General features: G+C 36.2%; 1 protein-coding gene across 4 annotated transcripts in view; it reads left to right on the top strand.

Annotated features, from left to right (window-relative positions):
• The window catches only part of TIGD4 (tigger transposable element derived 4), a 39,201-nt gene extending 17,585 nt beyond the window's left edge, over positions 1-21,616 (top strand). For all 4 annotated transcript variants that reach the window (XM_077139767.1, XM_077139766.1, XM_077139768.1 and 1 more), the window contains 2 exons: positions 14,929-15,020; positions 15,172-21,616. In XM_077139767.1, coding sequence (XP_076995882.1) covers positions 15,732-17,270 — 1,539 coding nt within the window. In that variant the 5' untranslated portion in view covers positions 14,929-15,020; positions 15,172-15,731 and the 3' untranslated portion in view covers positions 17,271-21,616. The remainder of the gene's footprint in view (positions 1-14,928; positions 15,021-15,171) is intronic.
• Positions 21,617-22,450: the final 834 nt, after the last annotated feature.

Below are 22,450 nucleotides of genomic sequence, written 5' to 3' on the forward strand. Positions count from 1 at the left end.
ATAATTATAGATTTACAGGAAATTGCCAAAATATGTACAGAGGGGGCACACATATAAGCAAGATACTTGTTTTAGTTGAATGGCCAAATCTTATTTAATTAGAAAGCTCTTGTCTCCATAACATTTGGGTATGATTGCTATTTGTGTTCACAGAATTCACAATGGTCTATTCTACAGTGAGATCTGATGTTGCTTTTTTCCTTTTTTTTTTTTTTTTTTTTTTTTGTAAAATTTGGAATGGCATTGAAATGCTGACTTGGCTTGTTATAGAATGTATAGCTGCTCAGAAGAGGCCCCACCAGTGTGATCCAAGGACACTGTAATATAGTGAAAAGAATGGTACACTTCTTGTTAGAAAGCCTTAATTAGTACTGCACTGAACTACATTATAACTCTAAGACCACTGAAAGCCGGTTTTGTCTAACTCCTGGATACATGTAGTAAAGCAATTTGCAAACTAAAGTCCTGGGCTATAATTATTATTAAGACCTTCTTTTTTTTTTCCCCCTATTATTTATTTTTATTCCATATGTTCTACTTGTTTGTTGACAAGGTAGATAAAAGGAACATCAGACACAAGGTTTTCACAATCACACAGTCACATTGTCAAAGCTATATCATTATTCAATCATCCTCAAGAAACATGGCTACTGGAACACAGCTCTAAATTTTCAGGCAGTTCCCTCCAGCCTCTCCATAACATCTTGAATAACAAGGTGATACCTACTCAATGCGTAAGAATAACCTCCAGGATAACCTCTCGACTCTGTTTGGAATCTCTCAGCCATTGACACTTTGTCTCATTTCACTCTTCCCCCTTTTGGTCGAGAAGATTTTCTCAATCCCTTGATGCTGAGTTTCAGCTCATTCTAGGGTTTTTCTCAATCCCTTGATGCTGAGTCTCAACTCATTCTAGGATTTCTGTCCCATGTTGCCAGGAAGGTCCACACCCCTGGGAGTCATGTCCCACGTGGACAAGGGGAGGGTGGTGAGATTGCTTGTTGTGTTGGCTGGAGAGATGGGCCACATCTGAGCAACAAAAGAGGCTCTCTTTGGGGTGACTCTTAGCCTAAATTTTAAGTAGACTTGACCTATCCTTTGTGGGATTAAGTTTCATATGAACAAACCCCAAGACTGGGGGCTCAGCCTATAGCTTTGGTTGTCCACACTGCTTGTGAGAATATCAAGAATTCAACTTGGGGAAGTTAAATTTCTCCCTGTTCTCACCATTCCTCAAAGGGGGCTTTGCAAACACTTTTCCACTCACTGATCGAATCACTCTGGGATTCATCGGGGCATCACTCTGGACAAACCAACAAAATCTCATGTCCTACCTGAGATTCCAAGTACTTATGGTGTTCAATCAAACAAGACCTTCTTTTGCAACAACAACAACAAAAACTCCTTTCCTTGTTTTAATTCCTATGATAAAAATTACTCCTTTGATTTGAACAACAAAAGCAGAGTAATTTTGTCAAAAAGACACCATTACAAAATGCATGTGCCATCTGGGAAATCTGGGAGGAGAGAGAAAAACTAGAGAGATAGCCCTCACTTTGTTTCACATGATAGTAACACTAGTTCATCGAATAATCTTCTTATCTTGGCCTACAGTGGGCCCCAAACCCATAGATTCTGGTAGCAGAAATATTGCCTAGGAAGGTAGAGACAAACCAATCTGGGGACCTGTGACTGTTCCCACAGTATTGTTTGTCTTAAGAAGAGCCCTGCTTTCAGTGTATCTTTAAGATGGGATTCTTGTTTCTGCTTACAAGTGGGACTTTTTAAAATCTCTGAATTGTAGGTTCACACAGCCAAGTGACATTAGAGAGAAGATGATAAGATCATCACTACACATTTATTGAGTACTTTTGTAAGGTGTTAAATATTGTACTTAGTGCTTTGCACTCATTAAATCTTATTGAATATGAAACAACACTAATGAGGTAGGTGCTTTAATTCCCCTTGTCTTACAGATAAGGAAATTGTGGTTTCAAATGATTAACTAAACTGTCCAGGATCACATGAGTACTAAATGGTAGAGTCACTTCTTAATTCAAGTCTGTCTGGCACCAAAGCTGTTTATTTTACATATAAGGAACTTGAGACCCTGACAGGTTAAGACCCACTTTTAGTGTAGGTATTTTTCCTGCATTATATCCTTTTAATCCTGTGAATTTTATCAAGTATTTCTGACTTGTTTGCATTGGGCTGATGTGTCAAATCAATATAAAAGTGAGTGAACTTGGGTGTGACCCCACTGGGGGCAAATGGCAGCATGAGGGGGAGTGTGGATCCAAAGGAGCAGACCATTCCTCCACTCCTGCCTACCCCCACAATTAGTTTGGGAGATCTTCCCATGCAGCTCTGTAGTCAGGAGTTCCCGTGGGAAATCTGGAAGCATGCCCAGCCACCAGCCATGTGCCAACACCAGCTGCCAGGCTTTCTGGGCTGGCTTTGGGCAGAGGCAACTGAAATACCCAGCCCTAAAACCCAAGAGCATCCCAAGTGAGAGTCTGGCGGCCAACAGACCCATCAGGCCCATAAGTAGACTCTCTGCTAGGGTGCATACTATTCAATCCCCAGCCCCAGGGTTGGTGGCTCTCAAGGTCCACCAAGATCATTGGCCCTGGCTGAAACTATATTGGGTCTCCATCTTACTCAGATGGCTCTGGCAGTCAGGGAGAGGCAGGCCTGAGGGGAAAAGGTGGCTCAAGAGCACCATCTGTTGGGAAGCCTCAAGTAAAATTGCATCCCCTCCATAAGATCTGGTTCTTGGTTTGGCAGGGAATTACTGACAAACCAAGTATAAAAGGGGACCTTCAACGTAAACCTAAGCAAATACAACACCTTAGATGAGCAAAGGAAATCAACTTGCAAAACAACCTTACTGAGATGATCAAATGCCCCAAATGTAACAGAAAATCACTAAGCATGTGAAGATTCAGGCAGATATGGCCCAGTCAAATGACCAATATAAAGCACCAGAGAGGACACAGAATTTGGAACCACTTATCAAGGATGTCCATAAGCACATAAAGGATATCAAGAAGACACTGAAGGGCGGGGCCAAGATGGCGGCTTAGTAAGGTACGTGCATCTTAGTTCCTCCTCCAAAGCAACTACTAGGTGAACTGAAACAGTGCAGAACAGCTCCCGGGGCTATGGCAGGGAATGGACACACAGTGTACCCCAGTCTGGACTGGCTAGTCTGACTGCGAGACTCGGCTGCGGTGAGATCCCCGAGCGGCGCGCGATTTCCCGAGCAGCGGCAGCTGTGGCGGCCGGAGCTCCTCCCTCCCTCCTTCCCGGGCCGGCTGAGAGTCTCGGAGAGGCAAGTTTCCCAAGCCGAGGCAGCCGGTGACCCTCTTTTGCGGGCGGGTTCCTGGTCTGGCTACGAGTCTCAGATCAGAGGGCTACCCAAGCCGCGGTGTCCCTCCCCCGCGGGCGGCTTCCTGGTCCGGTGGGGAATTCCCCAGGCCACGGCGGCCGGTGACCGACGCCCCTCCCCCGCGGGCGACTTCCTGGTCCGGTGGCGAATTCCCCGGGACTGCTGCGGCCGGCGACCAGCCACAGGGTCCCCTCAAGCCGCGGCGGCTGACGCCCCCACCACGCGCGGCACCCCGAACCAACGGAGAGAATTGGATCAGAGATCCCCAGGCCATGGAGATCGGTGACCGGGGGGATCCCTTCCAAACACGTGAGACAAACGTGTGCCACGAGCGCCACCTACTGGGAAGGATAAGAAAAACAGAACCCAGAGATTTCACAGAAAAATCTTACAACCTTGTTGGGTCCGACACCCAGGGAAATCTGACTAAATGCCCAGACGCCAGCAGCAGAAGATAACGGTCCACGCTCAGAAGATTGAGAATATGGCCCAGTCAAAGGAACAAACCAATAGTTCAAATGAGATACAAGAGCTGAGACAACTAATGCTGAATATACGAACAGAAATGGAAAACCTCTTCAAAAATGAAATCAATAAATTGAGGGAGGACATGAAGAAGGCATGGGCTGAACATAAAGAAGAAATAGAAAAACTGAAAAAACAAATCACAGAACTTATGGAAGTGAAGGATAAAGTAGAAAAGATGGAAAAAACAATGGATACCTACAATGATAGATTTAAAGAGACAGAGATAGAATTAGTGATTTGGAGGATGGAACATCTGAATTCCAAAAAGAAACAGAAACTATCGGGAAAATAATGGAAAAATTTGAACAGGGTATCAGGGAACTCAAGGACAATATGAACCGCACAAATATACGTGTTGTGGCTGTCCAAGAAGGAGAAGAGAAGGAAAAAGGAGGAGAAAAACTAATGGAAGAAATTATCACTGAAAATTTCCCAACTCTTATGAAAGACCTAAAATTACAGATCCAAGAAGTGCAGCGCACCCCAAAGAGATTAGACCCAAATAGGCATTCTCCAAGACACTTACTAGTTAGAATGTCAGAGGTCAAAGAGAAAGAGAGGATCTTGAAAGCAGCAAGAGAAAAACAATCCATCACATACAAGGGAAACCCAATAAGACTATGTGTAGATTTCTCAGCAGAAATCATGGAAGCTAGAAGACAGTGGGATGATATATTTAAATTACTAAAAGAGAAAAACTGCCAACCAAGACTCCTATATCCAGCAAAATTACCCTTCAAAAATGAGGGAGAAATTAAAACATTCTCAGACAAAAAGTCACTGAGAGAATTTGTGACCAAGAGACCAGCTCTGCAAGAAATACTAAAGGGAGCACTAGAGTCAGATACGAAAAGACAGAAGAGAGAGGTATGGAGAAGAGTGTAGAAAGAAGGAAAATCAGATATGATATATATAATACAAAAAGCAAAATGTTAGAGGAAAATATCCAAACAGTAATAACACTAAATGTTAATGGACTGAATTCCCCAATCAAAAGACATAGACTGGAAGAATGGATTAAAAAACAGGATCCTTCTATATGCTGTCTACAGGAAACACATCTTAGACCCAAAGATAAACATAGGTTGAAAGTGAAAGGTTGGGAAAAGATATTTCATGCAAATAACAACCAGAAAAGAGCAGGAGTGGCTATACTAATATCCAACAAATTAGACTTCAAATGTAAAACAGTTAAAAGAGACAAAGAAGGACACTATATACTAATAAAAGGAACAATTAAACAAGAAGACATAACAATCATAAATATTTACGCACCGAATCAGAATGCCCCAAAATACGTGAGGAATACACTGCAAACACTGAAAAGGGAAATAGACACATATACCATAATAGTTGGAGACTTCAATTCCCCACTCTCATCAATGGACAGAACATCTAGACAGAGGATCAATAAAGAAATAGAGAATCTGAATATTACTATAAATGAACTAGACTTAACAGACATTTATAGGACATTACATCCCACCACAGCAGGATACACCTTTTTCTCAAGTGCTCATGGATCATTCTCAAAGATAGACCATATGCTGGGTCACAAAGTAAGTCTTAACAAATTTAAAAAGATTGAAATCATACACAACACTTTCTCGGATCATAAAGGAATGAAGTTGGAAATCAATAATAGGCGGAGTGCCAGAAAATTCACAAATACATGGAGGCTCAACAACACACTCCTAAACAACGAGTGGGTCAAAGAAGAAATTGCTAGAGAAATTAGCAAATACCTCGAGGCGAATGAAAATGAAAACACAACATATCAAAACTTATGGGACGCAGCAAAGGCAGTGCTAAGAGGGAAATTTATTGCCCTAAATGCCTATATCAGAAAAGAAGAAAAGGCAAAAATGCAGGAATTAACTGTCCATTTGGAAGAACTGGAGAAAGAACAGCAAACTACTCCCAAAGCAAGCAAAAGGAAAGAAATAACAAAGGTTAGAGCAGAAATAAATGAAATTGAAAACAATAGAGAAAATCAATAAGGCCAGAAGTTGGTTCTATGAGAAAATCAATAAGATTGATGGGCCCTTAGCAAGATTGACAAAAAGAAGAAGAGAGAGGATGCAAATAAATAAGATCAGAAATGGAAGAGGAGACATAACTACTGACCTCACAGAAATAAAGGAGGTAATAACAGGATACTATGAACAACTTTACGCTAATAAATACAACAATTTAGAGGAAATGGATGGGTTCCTGGAAAGACATGAACAACCAACTTTGACTCAAGAAGACATAGATGACCTCAACAAACCAATCACAAGTAAAGAAATTGAAGCAGTCATTCAAAAGCTTCCTAAAAAGAAAAGTCCAGGACCAGACGGCTTCACATGTGAATTCTATCAAACATTCCAGAAAGAATTAGTACCAACTCTCCTCAAACTCTTCAAAAAAATCGAAGCGGAGGGAAAACTACCTAATTCATTCTATGAAGCCAACATCACCCTCATACCAAAACCAGGCAAAGATATTACAAAAAAAGAAAACTACAGACCAATCTCTCTAATGAATATAGAGGCAAAAATCCTCAATAAAATTCTAGCAAATCGTATCCAACAACACATTAAAAGAATTATACATCATGACCAAGTAGGATTCATCCCAGGTATGCAAGGATGGTTCAACATAAGAAAATCAATTAATGTAATACACCATATCAACAAATCAAAGCAGAAAATCACATGATCATCTCAATTGATGCAGAGAAGGCATTTGACAAGATTCAACATCCTTTCCTGTTGAAAACACTTCAAAGGATAGGAATACAAGGGAACTTCCTTAAAATGATAGAGGGAATATATGAAAAACCCACAGCTAATATCATCCTCAATGGGGAAAGATTGAGGACTTTCCCCCTAAGATCAGGAACAGGACAAGGATGTCCACTGTCACCACTATTATTCAACATTGTGTTGGAGGTTCTAGCCAGAGCAATTAGACAAGAAAAAGAAATACAAGGCATCAAAATTGGAAAGGAAGAAGTAAAACTATCACTGTTTGCAGACGATATGATACTATACGTCGAAAACCCGGAAAAATCCACAACAAAACTACTAGAGCTAATAAATGAGTACAGCAAAGTAGCAGGTTACAAGATCAACATTCAAAAATCTGTAGCATTTCTATACACTAGCAATGAACAAGCGGAGGGAGAAATCAAGAAACGAATCCCATTTACAATTGCAACTAAAAGAATAAAATACCTAGGAATAAATTTAACTAAAGAGACAAAAAACCTATATAAAGAAAACTACAAAAAACTGCTAAAAGAAATCACAGAAGACCTAAATAGATGGAAGGGCATACCGTGTTCATAGATTGGAAGACTAAATATAGTTAAGATGTCAATCCTACCTAAATTGATTTACAGATTCAATGCAATACCAATCAAAATCCCAATAACTTATTTTTCAGAAATAGAAAAACCAATAAGCAAATTTATCTGGAAGGGCAGGGTGCCCCGAATTGCTAAAAACATCTTGAGGAAAAAAAACGAAGCTGGAGGTCTTGCGCTGCCTGACTTTAAGGCATATTATGAAGCCACAGTGGTCAAAACAGCATGGTATTGGCATAAAGATAGATAAATCGACCAATGGAATCAAATAGAGTGCTCAGATATAGACCCTCTCATCTATGGACATTTGATCTTTGATAAGGCAGTCAAGCCAAGTCACCTGGGACAGAACAGTCTCTTCAACAAATGGTGCCTAGAGAACTGGATATCCATATGCAAAAGAATGAAAGAAGACCCATATCTCACACCCTACACAAAAGTTAACTCAAAATGGATCAAAGATCTAAACATTAGGTCTAAGACCATAAAACAGTTAGAGGAAAATGTAGGGAGATATCTTATGAATCTTACAATTGGAGGCGGTTTTATGGACCTTACACCTAAAGCAAGAGCACTGAAGAAGGAAATAAATAAATGGGAACTCCTCAAAATTAAACACTTTTGTGCATCAAAGAACTTCATCAAGAAAGTAGAAAGACAGCCTACACAATGGGAAACAATATTTGGAAACGACATATCAGATAAAGGTCTAGTATCCAGAATTTATAAAGAGATTGTTCAACTCAACAACAAAAAGACAGCCAACCCAATTACAAAATGGGAAAAAGACTTGAATAGACACCTCTCAGAGGAGGAAATACAAATGGCCAAAAGGCACATGAAGAGATGCTCAATGTCCCTGGCCATTAGAGAAATGCAAATCAAAACCACAATGAGATATCATCTCACACCCACCAGAATGGCCATTATCAACAAAACAGAAAATGACAAGTGCTGGAGAGGATGCGGTGAAAGAGGCACACTTATACTGTTGGTGGGAATGTCAAACGGTGCAACCACTGTGGAAGGCAGTTTGGCGGTTCCTCAAAAAGCTGAATATAGAATTGCCATACAACCCAGCAATACCATTGCTGGGAATCTACTCAAAGGAATTAAGGGCAAAAACTCAAACGGACATTTGCACACCAATGTTTATAGCAGCGTTATTTACAATTGCAAAGAGATGGAAACAGCCAAAATGTCCATCAACAGACGAGTGGCTAAACAAACTGTGGTATATACATACGATGGAATATTATGCAGCTTTAAGACAGGATAAAATTATGAAGCATGTAATAACATGGATGGACCTAGAGAACATTATGCTGAGTGAGTCTAGCCAAAAACTAAAAGACAAATACTGTATGGTCCCAATGATGTGAATCAACATTCGAGAATAAACTTGGACTATGTCATTGGTAACAGAGTTCAGCAGGAGTTAGAAACAGGGTAAGATAATGGGTAATTGGAGCTGATGGGATACAGACTGTGCAACAGGACTAGATACAAAAACTCAAAAATGGACAGCACAATAATACCTAATTGTAAAGTAATCATGTTAAAACACTGAATGAAGCTGCATCCGAGCTATAGGTTTTTGTTTTGTTTTGTTTTGTTCTTACTATTATTACTTTTATTTTTTTTCTCTATATTAACATTCTATATCTTTTTCGGTTGTGTTGCTAGTTCTTCTAAACCGATGCAAATGTACTAAGAAACGATGATCATGCATCTATGTGATGATGTTAAGAATTACTGATTGCATATGTAGAATGGTATGATTTCTAAATGTTGGGTTAATTTCTTTTTTTTTCCGTTAATTAATAAAAAAAAAAAAAGGAAGACACTGAAGAAGAATTTGAAAGAATATATAGAAAAATAGCAGATCTCACAGAGATGAATAATATACTAGAGACACACAACAGCAGATTTGAAAAGGTGGATGAAAGAATAAGTGAGCTAAAAGACAGGATATTTGAACTTGAATGCACAAAAGAACAAAGGAACAGGAAGATGGGGAAAAATGGAACAGAATTTCAAGGAAATTATTGACAACACAAAGCACACAAATATCAGAATCATCATTTTGTACCAGAAAGAGAAGAGAAGAGTAAAGGGGTAGGAAAGTTAGTTGAAGAGATAATGGGGGGGGGGGGGAACTTCCCAGTTATTATAAAAGTCACAAATATACAAATCATAGGAGCTCAATAAATCCCAAATAGAATAAATCCAAATATGCCCACTCCAAGACACATACTAGTCAGACTTTCAAATGTTGAAGAGAAGGAGAAAGTCCTGAAAGCCGAAAGAGAAAAATGATTCCCTACATACAAGGGAAACCACATAAGACAGAGTTGAGACTACTCAGCAGGCACCATGGAGGTGAGAAGGCAGTGGTATGATATATTTAAGATCCTGAATAAGAGAAATTTCAGCCAGGAATTCTTTATCCAGCCAAATTGTCCTTCAAAATTGAGGGAGAAATTAAAATCTTCTCAGACAAACAAAGCCTAAGAGAATTTGTCAACAAGAGACCTGCCCTACAAGAAATACTAAAGGAAGTTCTGTAAGAAAAGGGACAGGAGAGAGAGGTCTGCAGGAGGGCACAAATTGAAGAGTATCAGCAAGGTAACTTAAAGGATAAAAAGAGAGAGGGAGAAAAGAATATATAGATCTGACAAATAAAAACTAAAGGATAATATGGTAGACTCAAGAACTGCTCTTACAGTAATAACTTTGAATGTTAATGGACTAAATTCACCATTTAAGAGATAAAGATTGGCAGAATGGATTTAAGAACCTGGTCCATCTGAAGGGTGCATGGGTGGTTCAGTGGTATAATGCTCATCTTCCATGTGGGAGATCGGGGTTCGATTCCCAGACTATGCACCCCAAAACAAACAAAAATACCTGATCCATCTATATGCTGCTTACAAGAGACTCATCTTAGATCCAAGGATATAAATAGATTTAAAGTGAAAGGATGGGAAAAGATCTGTGCAAGCTCTAATCTAAAGAAAGCAGGAGTGGCTATAATAATATCAGATAAAGTAGACTTTAAATGTCAAGATGTCATTACGGACAAGGAAGTACACTACATGTGAACAAAAGGGAAAATTCACCAAGAAAAATAATATAAATGCTTATGCTCCCAATCAAAGAGCTCCAAAGTACATGAGGAAAACATTGTCAAAACTGATGGGAGCAATAGATATTTCAACAATAATAGTGGGAGACTTCAATACAACACTCCCCTCCATACATAGAAAAACCAGTCAGGATCAACAAGGCAATAGAGAAATTAAACAATGTGATAAAGGAATTAGACCTAATAGACATATATAGGTCATTACACCCCAAAACACCAGGATATACGTTCTTCTCTAGTACTTATGGAACATTCTCCAGGATAGATCATATGCTGAGACACAAACGGTTCTTTATAAATTTAATAAGATTGAAATTATTCAAAGCACTTTCTCTGACCACAACAGAATGAAGCTGGAAATTAATAACCACCAAAGAACCAGAACTTTCACAAATACATGGAGATTAAACAACACACTCTTAACTAATGAGTGGATCAAGGAAGAAATTACTAGAGAAATTGGTAAATACCTGGAGACAAATGAAAATAAGAATACAACATTACAGAACTTATGGGATGTGGCAAAGACTGTGTTTAGAGGGAAATTTATTGCCCTAAATGCCTGTGTTAGACAGAAGAACGAGCAAAAATCAAGGATTTAACTGCTCACCTGGAGTAACTACAGAAAGAACAGCAAACTAACTCTATAGCAAATAGAAGAAGAAAAATAACAAAGATTTATGCAGAAGTAAATGAACTGGAGAACAACAACAACAAAAAACAATAGGAAGGATTAACAAAACCAGAAGTTGGTTCTTTCAGAAAATCAATAAAATCGATGGACCCCTTGCTAGGATGATAAAGGAAAAAAGAGAGAGGATGCAAATAAACAAAATCAGAAATGAGAGGGGGATCATTACCATGGATCCTGAAGAAATTTAAAAAATCATAATAGGATACTATGAACAACTATATGCCAATAAATTAAACAACCTAGATGAAATGGATGAACAAGCTACACTGACTAGAGAAGAAATAGTAGATCTCAACAAACTAGTTCCAAGTAAAAAAAATTCAGTCATCAGAAATCTTCCTACAAAATGTTTCTTGAAAATGATTGTATAATGACATGGCTTTTACAATGTGACTGTGTGATTGTGAAAACATTGTGTCTGATGCCCCTTTTAGTTAGAGTATGGACAGATGAATGAAAAATATGGATAAAATAAACAAATAATAGAGGAACAAAGGTGAAAATAAATTGAGTAGATTGAAATACTTTGGTCAATGAGAGGTGGGGTAAGGGGTATGGTATGTATGAGTTTTTCTTTTTTCTTTCTTTTACTGAAGTGATGCACTTCCAAAAAATTGATCAAAAATATGTTTGAAAAAATGATCATAGTAATGAATACATAGCTATGTGATAATATTGTGAGCCATCCATTGTATACCATGTATGGAATGGTATACCATCGATTGTATACCATTCCATACATGGTATATGGAATGTTCGTTTGTCAAAAATGTTTGTATATTAAGTTTTTACAATAAAAATATTTATTTTAAAAATCTTCCTACAAAGTAAAGCCAAGGAGCAGACAGCTTCACTGGGGAATTTCATCAAACATTCCAAAAAGGACTAACACTAATCCTGTTCAAAATTTTTCAAAAAATTGAAGGAAAAGAAACCCTACCTAACACATTTTATGAAGCTAACATAACTCTAATGCCAAAACTGGATAAAGACACTACAAGAAAGGAAAACTACAGGCCCAATCTCCCTAATGAATACAGGTACAACAATTCTCCAAAAATACTAGTAAATCAAATCCAACAACACATTAAAAGAATTCTGCATCATGACCAAGTAGGGATTATACCAGGAATGCAAGGGTGGGTCAAAATTAAAAAAAATCAATCAATGCAATATAGCGCATTGACAAATCGAAATGGAAAAATCACATGATCAACATGATTGATGCTGAAAAAGCATGCATTGAAATTTAGCATCCTTTTCTGATAAAACACTTCAAAGGGTGGGAATAAAGGGAAACTTCCTCAGTATCATAAACGGCACATATGAAAAACCTATAGCCAGCATCATACTTAACTGAAAATTGGAAGCATTCCCCCTAAGATTGGGAATGAGACAAGGATGCCATTGTTACCATTATTATTCAACATTGTACTAGAAGTTCTAGCTAGAGCAATCAGGCAGGAGAAAGGAATAAAAGGCATCCAAACAGGAAAGGAAGAAGTAAAACTTTCATTATTTGCAAATGACGTGATCCTATACTTGGAAAATCCTGAGAAATCTATGACAAAGCTACTTGAACTAATAAACAATTTCAGCAAAGTGGTGGTATAACATGATTAATGCACAAAAATCAGTAATGTTTCTATATGCAAGCAATGACCTAACTGAGGGGAAAAATAAGGAAAAAAAATTCCATTCAAAATAGCAGCTAAAAGAATCAAGTATCCAGGAATAAACTTAACCAGGGATGTTGAGGACCTGTACACAGAATACTACAAACATTGCTAAAAAATTTTTTTTAAATAAATCTAAATAGGTGGAAAGAGATACCGTGCTCATGGATAGGAAGGTTAAATGTTGTTACAATGTCAATTCTATCCAGATTCATCTATAGATTCAATGTAGTACCAATCAAAATTCCAACAACCTACTTTGATAACTTGGAAAAGCTCGTTATCAAATTCATTTGGAAGGGAAAGAGACCTTGAATAGCTGAAAATATCCTTAAAAAAAAAAAAGAGCAAAGTGGAAGGACTAACATTTCCTGACTTCATAAAGATACAGTGATCAGAACAGCATGGTACTGGCACAAAGAAATATTGACCAATGGAATCAAATCAAAAGTGCAGAAATAGACCACAACTCTATGGTCATTTGATCTTCAACAAGGTCCCCAAATCCAATAAACTGGGATGAATAGTCTTTTCAATAAATGGGCATGGGAGAACTGGATATCAATAGCCAAAAGAATGAAGGAGGACCCTTACCTTACACCCTATACAAAAATTAACTCAAAATGGATCAAAGACCCAGCACCATAAAACTCTTAGAAGAAAATATAGGGAAACACCTTCAAGACAAGTAATGGGAGGTAGTTTCTTAAACTTTAAACCTAAAGCAGAAGCAACAAAAGGAAAAATAGATAAATGGGAAGTCCTCAAAATCAAAAGCTTCTATGCCTCAAAGGACTTGCTCAAAAAGATGAAGAGGTGGCCAACTCAATGGGAGAAAATATTTGAAATCCATTTATCAGACAAAGGTGTGATATCCTGTGTACATAAAATATTATACAACTCAACAACAAAAGAACAACACAACCCATTTATAAAATGGGCAAAGGATAAATGCTTTTCTGAAGAGTAAATACAAATGGCTAAAAAGCACATGAAGAGCTGCTCATCTTCATTAGCTATAAGGGAAATGCAAATCAAGACTGCAATGAGATATCACCTCACACCTATAAGAATGACTGCTATTAAACAAACAGGAAACTACAAATGTTGGAGAGGATATGGAGAAATTGGAACATTTATTCATTGCTGGTGGGAATGTATGATGGCACAGCCACTGTGGCAGATTGTTTGGTGGTTCTTCAGAAAACTAAATATCAAATTGCCCTACAACCCAGCAGTACCAGTATTCAATATATATACTCAGAAGAGCTGAGAGCAGTGACACAAAAGACATTTGCCACCTAGGTTCATAGAGGCACTATTTACAATTGCTAAAAGGTGGAAACAATCCAAATGCCCATCAACAGACAAGTGAATAAACAAAATGTGGTAAATACATTTAATGTAATATTTTGCAACAGTAAGATGAAATGAGGTCTTGAATCATATGACATTATGGATGAAACTTTAGAACATATTGCTGACTGAAATCAACCAGACACAAAAGGATGGATACTGTATGATTTTGTTATTATGATTCAGGTAAAGGTAAACTCAAAGGCTTACAGTGTAGAATACAGGGGACTTAGAGGTATACAAAAGCTTGGTTACCCAATGAAATTGAACTTAAATGTGAGAGAATAGATGGAAATAAAGGTATTTCATTAGTGGGTTTATAAGTAACACTGCCATATTGAAGGTGAAATTGGAAGGGGATGTACAGAGTCATGTATCCCACCAATTAACTCTACAAATATAAATAAATTCTTGTACAAAAAGCCCATTTATGCATTTTTATATATGTTTATAAGTAAGTAAAATTATTTTAAATTTCAAAAACAGAAAAGTTGCTGGGTTTTTAGGTATTAGGTAGAGTGATATTTTGATTTTTAAGTGGAATTGTCAGTTTGATTTTATAATAAAGCATTTCCTACCAGACTCTACTAAAGGAGACACTGTCTCCCATGTGCTATTAAAAGTTGAACCTTATGACTACTGTCTGACTTTTTCTTTTAGAGAAGCCAGAGGGGGCAGTCTGACTTCATGTAGAAAATAGCCACCAAGTAGTATCATTTTTAGTTCTTTAATTTTGGTAAGCCCCATTTGCAAAACAGGTTAAATTTGTCTGATTTCTTTCAGAGGTATAAATTACAGAGCATTCAAAAGTCAAGTGAGAATTCAAATGTACAGAGCAGAGCCAGAGAGCTTTTTACAGAGAGGCCCTTCAAGAGGTAAGCATTTCCCTAGAAACTTTGATTATATTTTCAGAAATATGTTTCCATTCTTTTTATTATTATTAAGAGCATAAAAAATTGTTATAAATGTTTTTACACTCAATTGACAAACCTCTAATAGTGCTGCTTTACTTTTTTTTTTTTCAAGAGACGAAAGAAGAAACACCATCAAGTCCTAAAAGGATTCTACCATTTTCTTCCCAACCTTGAAGAGACTTAGAAATTAATGGGAAATTGATATTTTGCATGGGAATACCTGAAGGCTTTTTCTTATCTCTGAGGCCTTCTGTGGAGAATTAATAGGAGGTTGAATGCACACATGGATAAAATGGATCATCTTAAAGGATTGAAGTTCCAAAAATATATCAGCAGGACTGGTCAGGTTTGACATGAGATTTCTATTTTAGCTTGACTTCTGTAACTTGAATAAACTATAAACTGAGCTACAACAAGATCCTGGAAAGGAAGTTCCTTTTCCAAAATAACCTAGCTGCATATAACATTTTTCTTCTTCAGATTCTTTGATAAAGTATATTTAGTCATCAATTCCTCAATATAAAAGTATATTTACCCCCAATTCACATACCACCTTTTGATATGTGAATGTGGGACAGAAAGCAGCAATCTGTATCACTGGAAAACAAATTTAATTCAAGAAGCAAAAACCAGGAATTAAGAGTAAAAATTTCTACATAAACTCTGGTTGAGATGGCAGAAGCTTCTGAGGATGCCTCAACTCAGCCTGTAACAGTAAAGAAAAAGAAAAGTCTATCAATTGAAGAAAAGATAGACATCATAAATGCAGTGGAAAGTGGGAAAAAAAAAGCAGAGATTGCAGCTGAATATGGAATAAAGAAAAATTCATTGTCATCTATTATGAAGAATAAAGACAAAGTTTTAGAAGCCTTTGAATCTCTGAGATTTGATCCAAAGAGAAAAAGACTGAGAACTGCTTTTTACACAGATCTTGAAGAAGCATTAATGAGGTGGTATCGAATTGCTCAGTGTCTAAATGTGCCAGTTAATGGTCCAATGTTGCGTCTAAAAGCTAATGATTTTGCCCAGAAACTGGGACATAATGATTTTAAGTGCAGTAATGGTTGGCTGGATCGCTTTAAATCCAGGTACGGTTTAGTATTCAGAGCTCAACCTGTAGACGCTACAGCTACATCAGTGGACCCTTCAATAGTCTGGTGCCAAAATGTACTTCCCTATTATTTAAATGATTATCACCCTAAAAATGTTTTTAATATAAAAGAGACTGGGTTGCTTTATAGAATGTTACCTACAAATACATTTGCTTTTAAAGGAGAAACATGCTCAATTGGAAAGTTATGTAAAGACAGAATAACTCTGGTGGTTGGGACAAACATGGATGGCACAGAGAAGCTTCCTTTGCTCATTATTGGAAAAAACAGAAATCCTCATTGTTTTAAAGGTATAAAATCACTGCCTGTGTATTATGAAGCTAATAGAATGGCATGGATGACCTCTGAAGTATTTGAACAATGGATATGGAAGCTTGATAAGAAATTTCAAGCCCAGCAACGGAGAGTGGTCATTTTTGTTGATTCTTTTCCTGCACATCCAGAGGTAAAGAATCTAAAGTCTATTGAGCTAGCATTCTTTCCATCATGTTTATCTTCCAAGTTTATAGCCATGAAACAAGGTGTCATTAAAAGCCTTAAAATCAAATACCGACATTGTCTTATCAAGAAATTTTTGAGCTCTGTTGAAGGCAGCAATGAATTTACGTTTTCCCTGCTGGATGCAGTTGATACATTACATCTCTGTTGGAGGGCTGTAACCCCAGACACAATTGTTAAGAGCTATGAAGAGGCAGGATTCACATCTCAAAAGGAAGAAAGTGAAACAACAAATGCAGAGACAGACACCAGTCTTGACTTGGTTGCCCACGCTCTGGCAGCAGGAGTAGAATTCCCCGAAGGCTTATCTATAGAGGAGTATGCTGCCCTGGATGATGATTTGGAGACATGTGAAGCAGCACCAGATGACGACCCGGCAGGGATCAAAGAAACTAAATCAGATGAAACCGGATTTTGTACTTCTGATGAAGAAGAGGATGATGGATCTTTAGGAACTGAACTCCCTTTGCCATCAAAGAATGAAGCGATAACTGCTTTAGATACTCTTAAAAAATTTCTTAGAAGTCAAGATATGAATGATGAACTTCATAATTCTTTAGCAGATATTGAAAATTTTATTAACTCTTTATTATCTAAATAACTATTTAGTGTACAACATCTGAAAAGTTATAGGTTTTCCCGATGTATTTTACTATATAAAGTATGATAAGGACAAATACAATTTAAACATATGAAATGAAAAGCTGATAATCTTTGGTTTTATTGCAAAAGTCTTTGATTGGATTACCAAAACTACCTAGGTATATTAAGTTAAAAAGTAAATGAAAAACATGAATTTAAAATTAGCAAAATTTTGGGAGTAAAAAGTGTATTTCAGAGGTCTTGTACTTGAAATACATGGTATATATGTCAAAAATTAAAACTCTCCAGCTATCTGATTCATACAGATTGAACTGATACTTGCTATTTTCTATTGTGTTTTTTTAAAAGTTCAGGTCATATTTTAGAATATGACAATTTATCTACTTAGGTAGATATCTATAGCTTAGATATTTATATTTTTAAAGATATATGTGTATATATATTCCAACTAGACTCTTAAGTATCAAGTATTCGTTTTAAGTTAATTTATTTTTCTCATAGCTAGCCTATCTTCCTAATAAGGAATTATGGAAAACTGCTGAAAATAAAATCTGACATAACCATACACTGATGTAGTTAAAAATATATGACTAACTTAAAAAAAGATATATATATATATATGACTTACTATTTTCAAGTTACTTCTGTCTAAGGACAAATGAAAGACTATGAGTCTGTTATGGTTTTTTTGTCATCTATAACCAGAAGATGATATGGATTCTTCCTAAATATTTGTCTGTATAATTGTGTGCTTAATAGAAAAATGCATTATTTAAACATTTATTATACTCATATTTATATTTTAACAAGCTTACTCTTTAAAAGTAAATATAAAATATGCATATGCAATTATTTAAAAAAGAAAATATCACATGGATCTTAGATTCTGATTTTACCGGCTCAAGCTTTTAATCTAAAAGATTTAGTTATTTTCTTGATCTTCCTGAATTTGATTTTCAGGAAAAATTGAATGACCTTTCAGTACATTTTAATATATTTAATCTCTTAATCTCCTCCACCCCCACCCCCTAAATCAATAAGTAACGTTTTGTATTAAATCTCTGTTTAAGGAAGTTTTATCTATAGGATACTTTAAAAGATTATATGAGATTATTTCATCTCCATCTATAAAATACTGTCCTTAAACAGTAGAGAAATTTAACAATTTTGTCATTGTTAAGTTTTAAATAGTATGTTTGTTTAACTTATTACAGCTAATTTAGGGTCCCCTTTGTATAGGATTTTGAGAAAACATTATATGGATGTTTCCTCCATCATAAAATGAGACTGATAATACTTCATTTGAATTTATTTTGAGGATAAGACAAAATTTTGCATGTGAACATATTCAGTAAAATCTAAAATCTCAATAAAATACAGATTTGTTATTATGAATTCTTCATCTGCCAAGAGAAGACGTGTTTCAAAATAAATGTTTATAGGAAACACTTTTATTTTCCATTGTTGATTTATTCTGCTTTTGAGAGTTAGTAATGGTAAGCCTTTAAAAATTGCATTAAAATTTAGAAAATTTCTTTTAGAATAAACTATGGATTATTTAAATTAAATTAAAAGTATTTTATTAATGTTCTAATTTAAAATTTTAGTTTGGTAGAATTATGGATATAAAGAGCTCTTAAGAGCTCCACCATGTGACTATCATACCCGGCATATATTGGACCCTCAATAAATATTTTTTCTTTCTTTCTCTTCTGACATGCCATTTTAGTATCAAATATTTTAATTTAATCATTCCAGATACGTATGACATAAGCGTTATCACCGTTTTTACAGATGAGGAAATTAAAACCTGGAAAAATAGAAATATTTGGTTAAAATCTTACACCCAAAACTAAAAAGCAGTAGTTCCCTGGTTGCCTAGTACGGAAAAATAATTCAACAAATATCCTGAATCCATGCCAATATCTCTCTTCACAAGATTTCTCTTGAGAACAATTCTGATTTGCTAATTCTGTACAGAGGCTCCAGTGTAGTTTTATTGAAAATATTTAAAATAACTTAATTTTTTTTTTTTTTTTGCGATGAGCAGGCACCAGGAAACAAACTCGGGTCTCCGGCATGGCAGGCAAGAATCCTACCTGCTGAGCCACGGTCACACCACCCTTAAAACAACTTTAATGTTTCCAAAGTGCTGAAAACTCTCATTCTTTTTTTCCCTTATATGACATGATCCATTCCTTACCATGAGTACTTCTGAGGCATAATATGTCTAAAGGTCATAAAATGACACACGTTACTATAAAATAAGGATAAGATTTAAATTCAAAAATAAATCTTAAATTCTTAATGTTGTACACTCTTCTCTGTAATTTATAAGGCACATAGCTTTAAACAATTTTCTGAACACAAATGTTAAAATTCACTTTTCCTAAGACACGAACATGTGTACAATGCTCCTGATTTATCTTTCTAATGCAGTAAATACGAAACTGGGAATAAAGTCTCTTGTCTTTTCCAAAAACAAACTTGATTTACAATTTGCCTTTTTTCAATCAGATGTAGTATTATTTCACATAATGTTTTTTATAAATTTCTACTGTTACAACAATGTTTTTGCTTCGTTCTACTTCACGCAACAAATCTTATATTGAATTTGGGACATTGTTTCACTCTCTATGGCTACTGAACTACTAGTGGCAGGTATGATTCAGGATAAAGTAGGACAAGAGAGAATTAACTCTGGGCTTCTCATCTGGAGCTGAGCTCAAATCTCAAACCTCTCTCTTTCACTGTATACAAAGCAGAATAATTGGGAATGGGAAGAAGGGAGGGGAGAGGGGTTGGGGGAAAGCTTCCCAAGCAATCACCTCAAATGTCAAGAGAAGCCCTTGTCAATTGCTAGTCCATTTGGGGCTCTAGCTCAAAGGGATTGAACAGAGAGGTTTGCCCCTTTGGAGAGGCAGAACCACATACCTATTCTCAGGTTCAGAGTTCAGGGGTGGACAGGATGTTTGGGGTACCAGGAGCTACTGAGGTAACTACCACATGGCATGAGTCAACCAGGAAGCTATACTGGGCTGCTGAGAGGCTATCTGACCATGGTTGGAGGACAATAGTTTCCACGCAATAGGTTCTCAGATAAAGTTTCCTTCAATGAAATGAATGAACTCTCATCCTAGTTCTGTGCTACCTTTTGAAAGATACTTCTCTAATCTGTTTCCTCCATGCATACAATGAGACTGGTAATACTTCATTTGAATTTATTTTGAGGATGAGACAAAATTTTGCATGCAATTGTATTTAGTAAATTCTGAAGAATTCCACAACTATAAGGAGTGATTAGAAAGATGCCTTCATGTTACTACCTCCACTTATCCAGATAATAACTTTGGGAACATCAATGACCATTTATTTTCTCACTGTCAAACTTCTGTACAATAAGAGGGAAGCTGACATTTGTAGGAATTTGCAATTTATTTATAGAGCTTAAAAACAATTTTCATTTTGAATGGGGAAAATGTGACTTAGAATTCTTTATTTTTCCTGAATTGATGCTCATGCAAAGCAATACAAGTGCTCCTCACTAAGTAATCCTTTCTGTTGCTACATTGCTCATTCAATGGTCCTAGTTCCCTAAGCTGTGATTTACTTGTGAAGACTAGGGTAACCCAGAGTCAAAAGATTGCACTGTGATAAATGCACTACCTAGTACCAATAAAAGTATTGTCATATTAATCAATCTAGTTTTTAATTTGCTACAAACTAAAAGAGCATGCATATTTCAGAATCTGTTAATTAACTGTTGCTACTTGCAAAGATTTTAAATTATGAAACACAAAGAAATGAGGCACATGTCATGTATTAGAATAAATGGGAAGACTCTATATTTAAATGTCATTTTTCCTCAATCACAATCACAATACATTTGTCTCAAACTTTGCAAAATAATTCTGATTTTCATCTGAAAGAATGAATGTGTATTAATTCCTAGGAAAACTGTAAAAAAATAAAAACAATTTGGGAAGATCTGACCCAGCAGATGTCAAAATAAGGTGTTGAAAAGAAAATTGTTATACGAATCAAATACATAATATATGACGCCTAGAAAAAGTATATGATAGAGATAGAGTTTTTAATCAGTGGTGGAAAGATGGATTATTTAGGGACTAGTATAGGGGCAACTAGCTTACAGCATGGGTTAAAAAAAAAGTCATTCCAAAATGAATTATAAAAAGATTAAACTAGCGAGGGAGGGAGAGAGGAAGGAAAGAACAATTAAAACAATTGCAACAATTAAAAACTAAAAAATATTTTAATCTTGCATTAGGGGAGGTTTTTTTAAAAAAAGTATGGTACTCAAGACATACAGAGTTAAGTACAGAAAAATATTAATGGTTTTTGAAGGCACGAAAATATTTTCAACATCATTAGAAATACCAAATGCAAACAAAAAAAAATAGGATTTTTTTTTCTTTTTAGTATATTGGCCAAGAATTTTTTTAAATGGTATTATGAAATGGAGACAAGAACAAAGGGAAATGGGGACACTTGCTGAAAATATAAATGGTCTCTTTTTATTGTTATAACTATAGCTGAAATGTATTGAATGCTTACCAATTGCCAGGCATTGTCTTAAGAGTTTTGCATGTGTTATCTCATATAATCCTCAGAATAAGTCCAACTATTATCATCCCGCATTTTACTGATGAGGAAATGTAATTTAGTTACAGAACTAGAATTCAAACCCAGATAATCTGATACCAGAACTTAAAAATATGTGTACCTGTGCTGGTTTGAAAGGATGTATGTACCCTAGAAAAGCCATGTTTTCATAAAGGTAGAATAATTCCTATTCAATACTGTATGTTTGAAATTGTAATCAGATCATCTCCCTGGAGATGTGATTTAATCAAGAGTATTGTTAGACTGGATTAGGTGATGACATGTCTCCACCCATTTAGGTAGGTCTTGATAAATTACTGGAGTCCTATAAAAGAGGAAACATTTTGGAGAATGAGAGATTCAGAGAGAGCAGAGCAGAACGACACAGCCATGAGAAGCAGAGTCCACCAGCCAGCAGCCTTTGGAGATGAAGAAGGAAAATGCCTCCCAGGGAGCTTCATGAAACAGGAAGCCAGGAGAAGAAGCTAGCAGATGATTCCATGTTTGCCATGTGCCTTTCTGGATGAGAGAGGAACCCTGACCTTGTTCATCATG

This window comes from Tamandua tetradactyla, chromosome 22 (assembly GCF_023851605.1).
Source record: "Tamandua tetradactyla isolate mTamTet1 chromosome 22, mTamTet1.pri, whole genome shotgun sequence".
Classification (NCBI taxonomy): domain Eukaryota; kingdom Metazoa; phylum Chordata; class Mammalia; order Pilosa; family Myrmecophagidae; genus Tamandua; species Tamandua tetradactyla.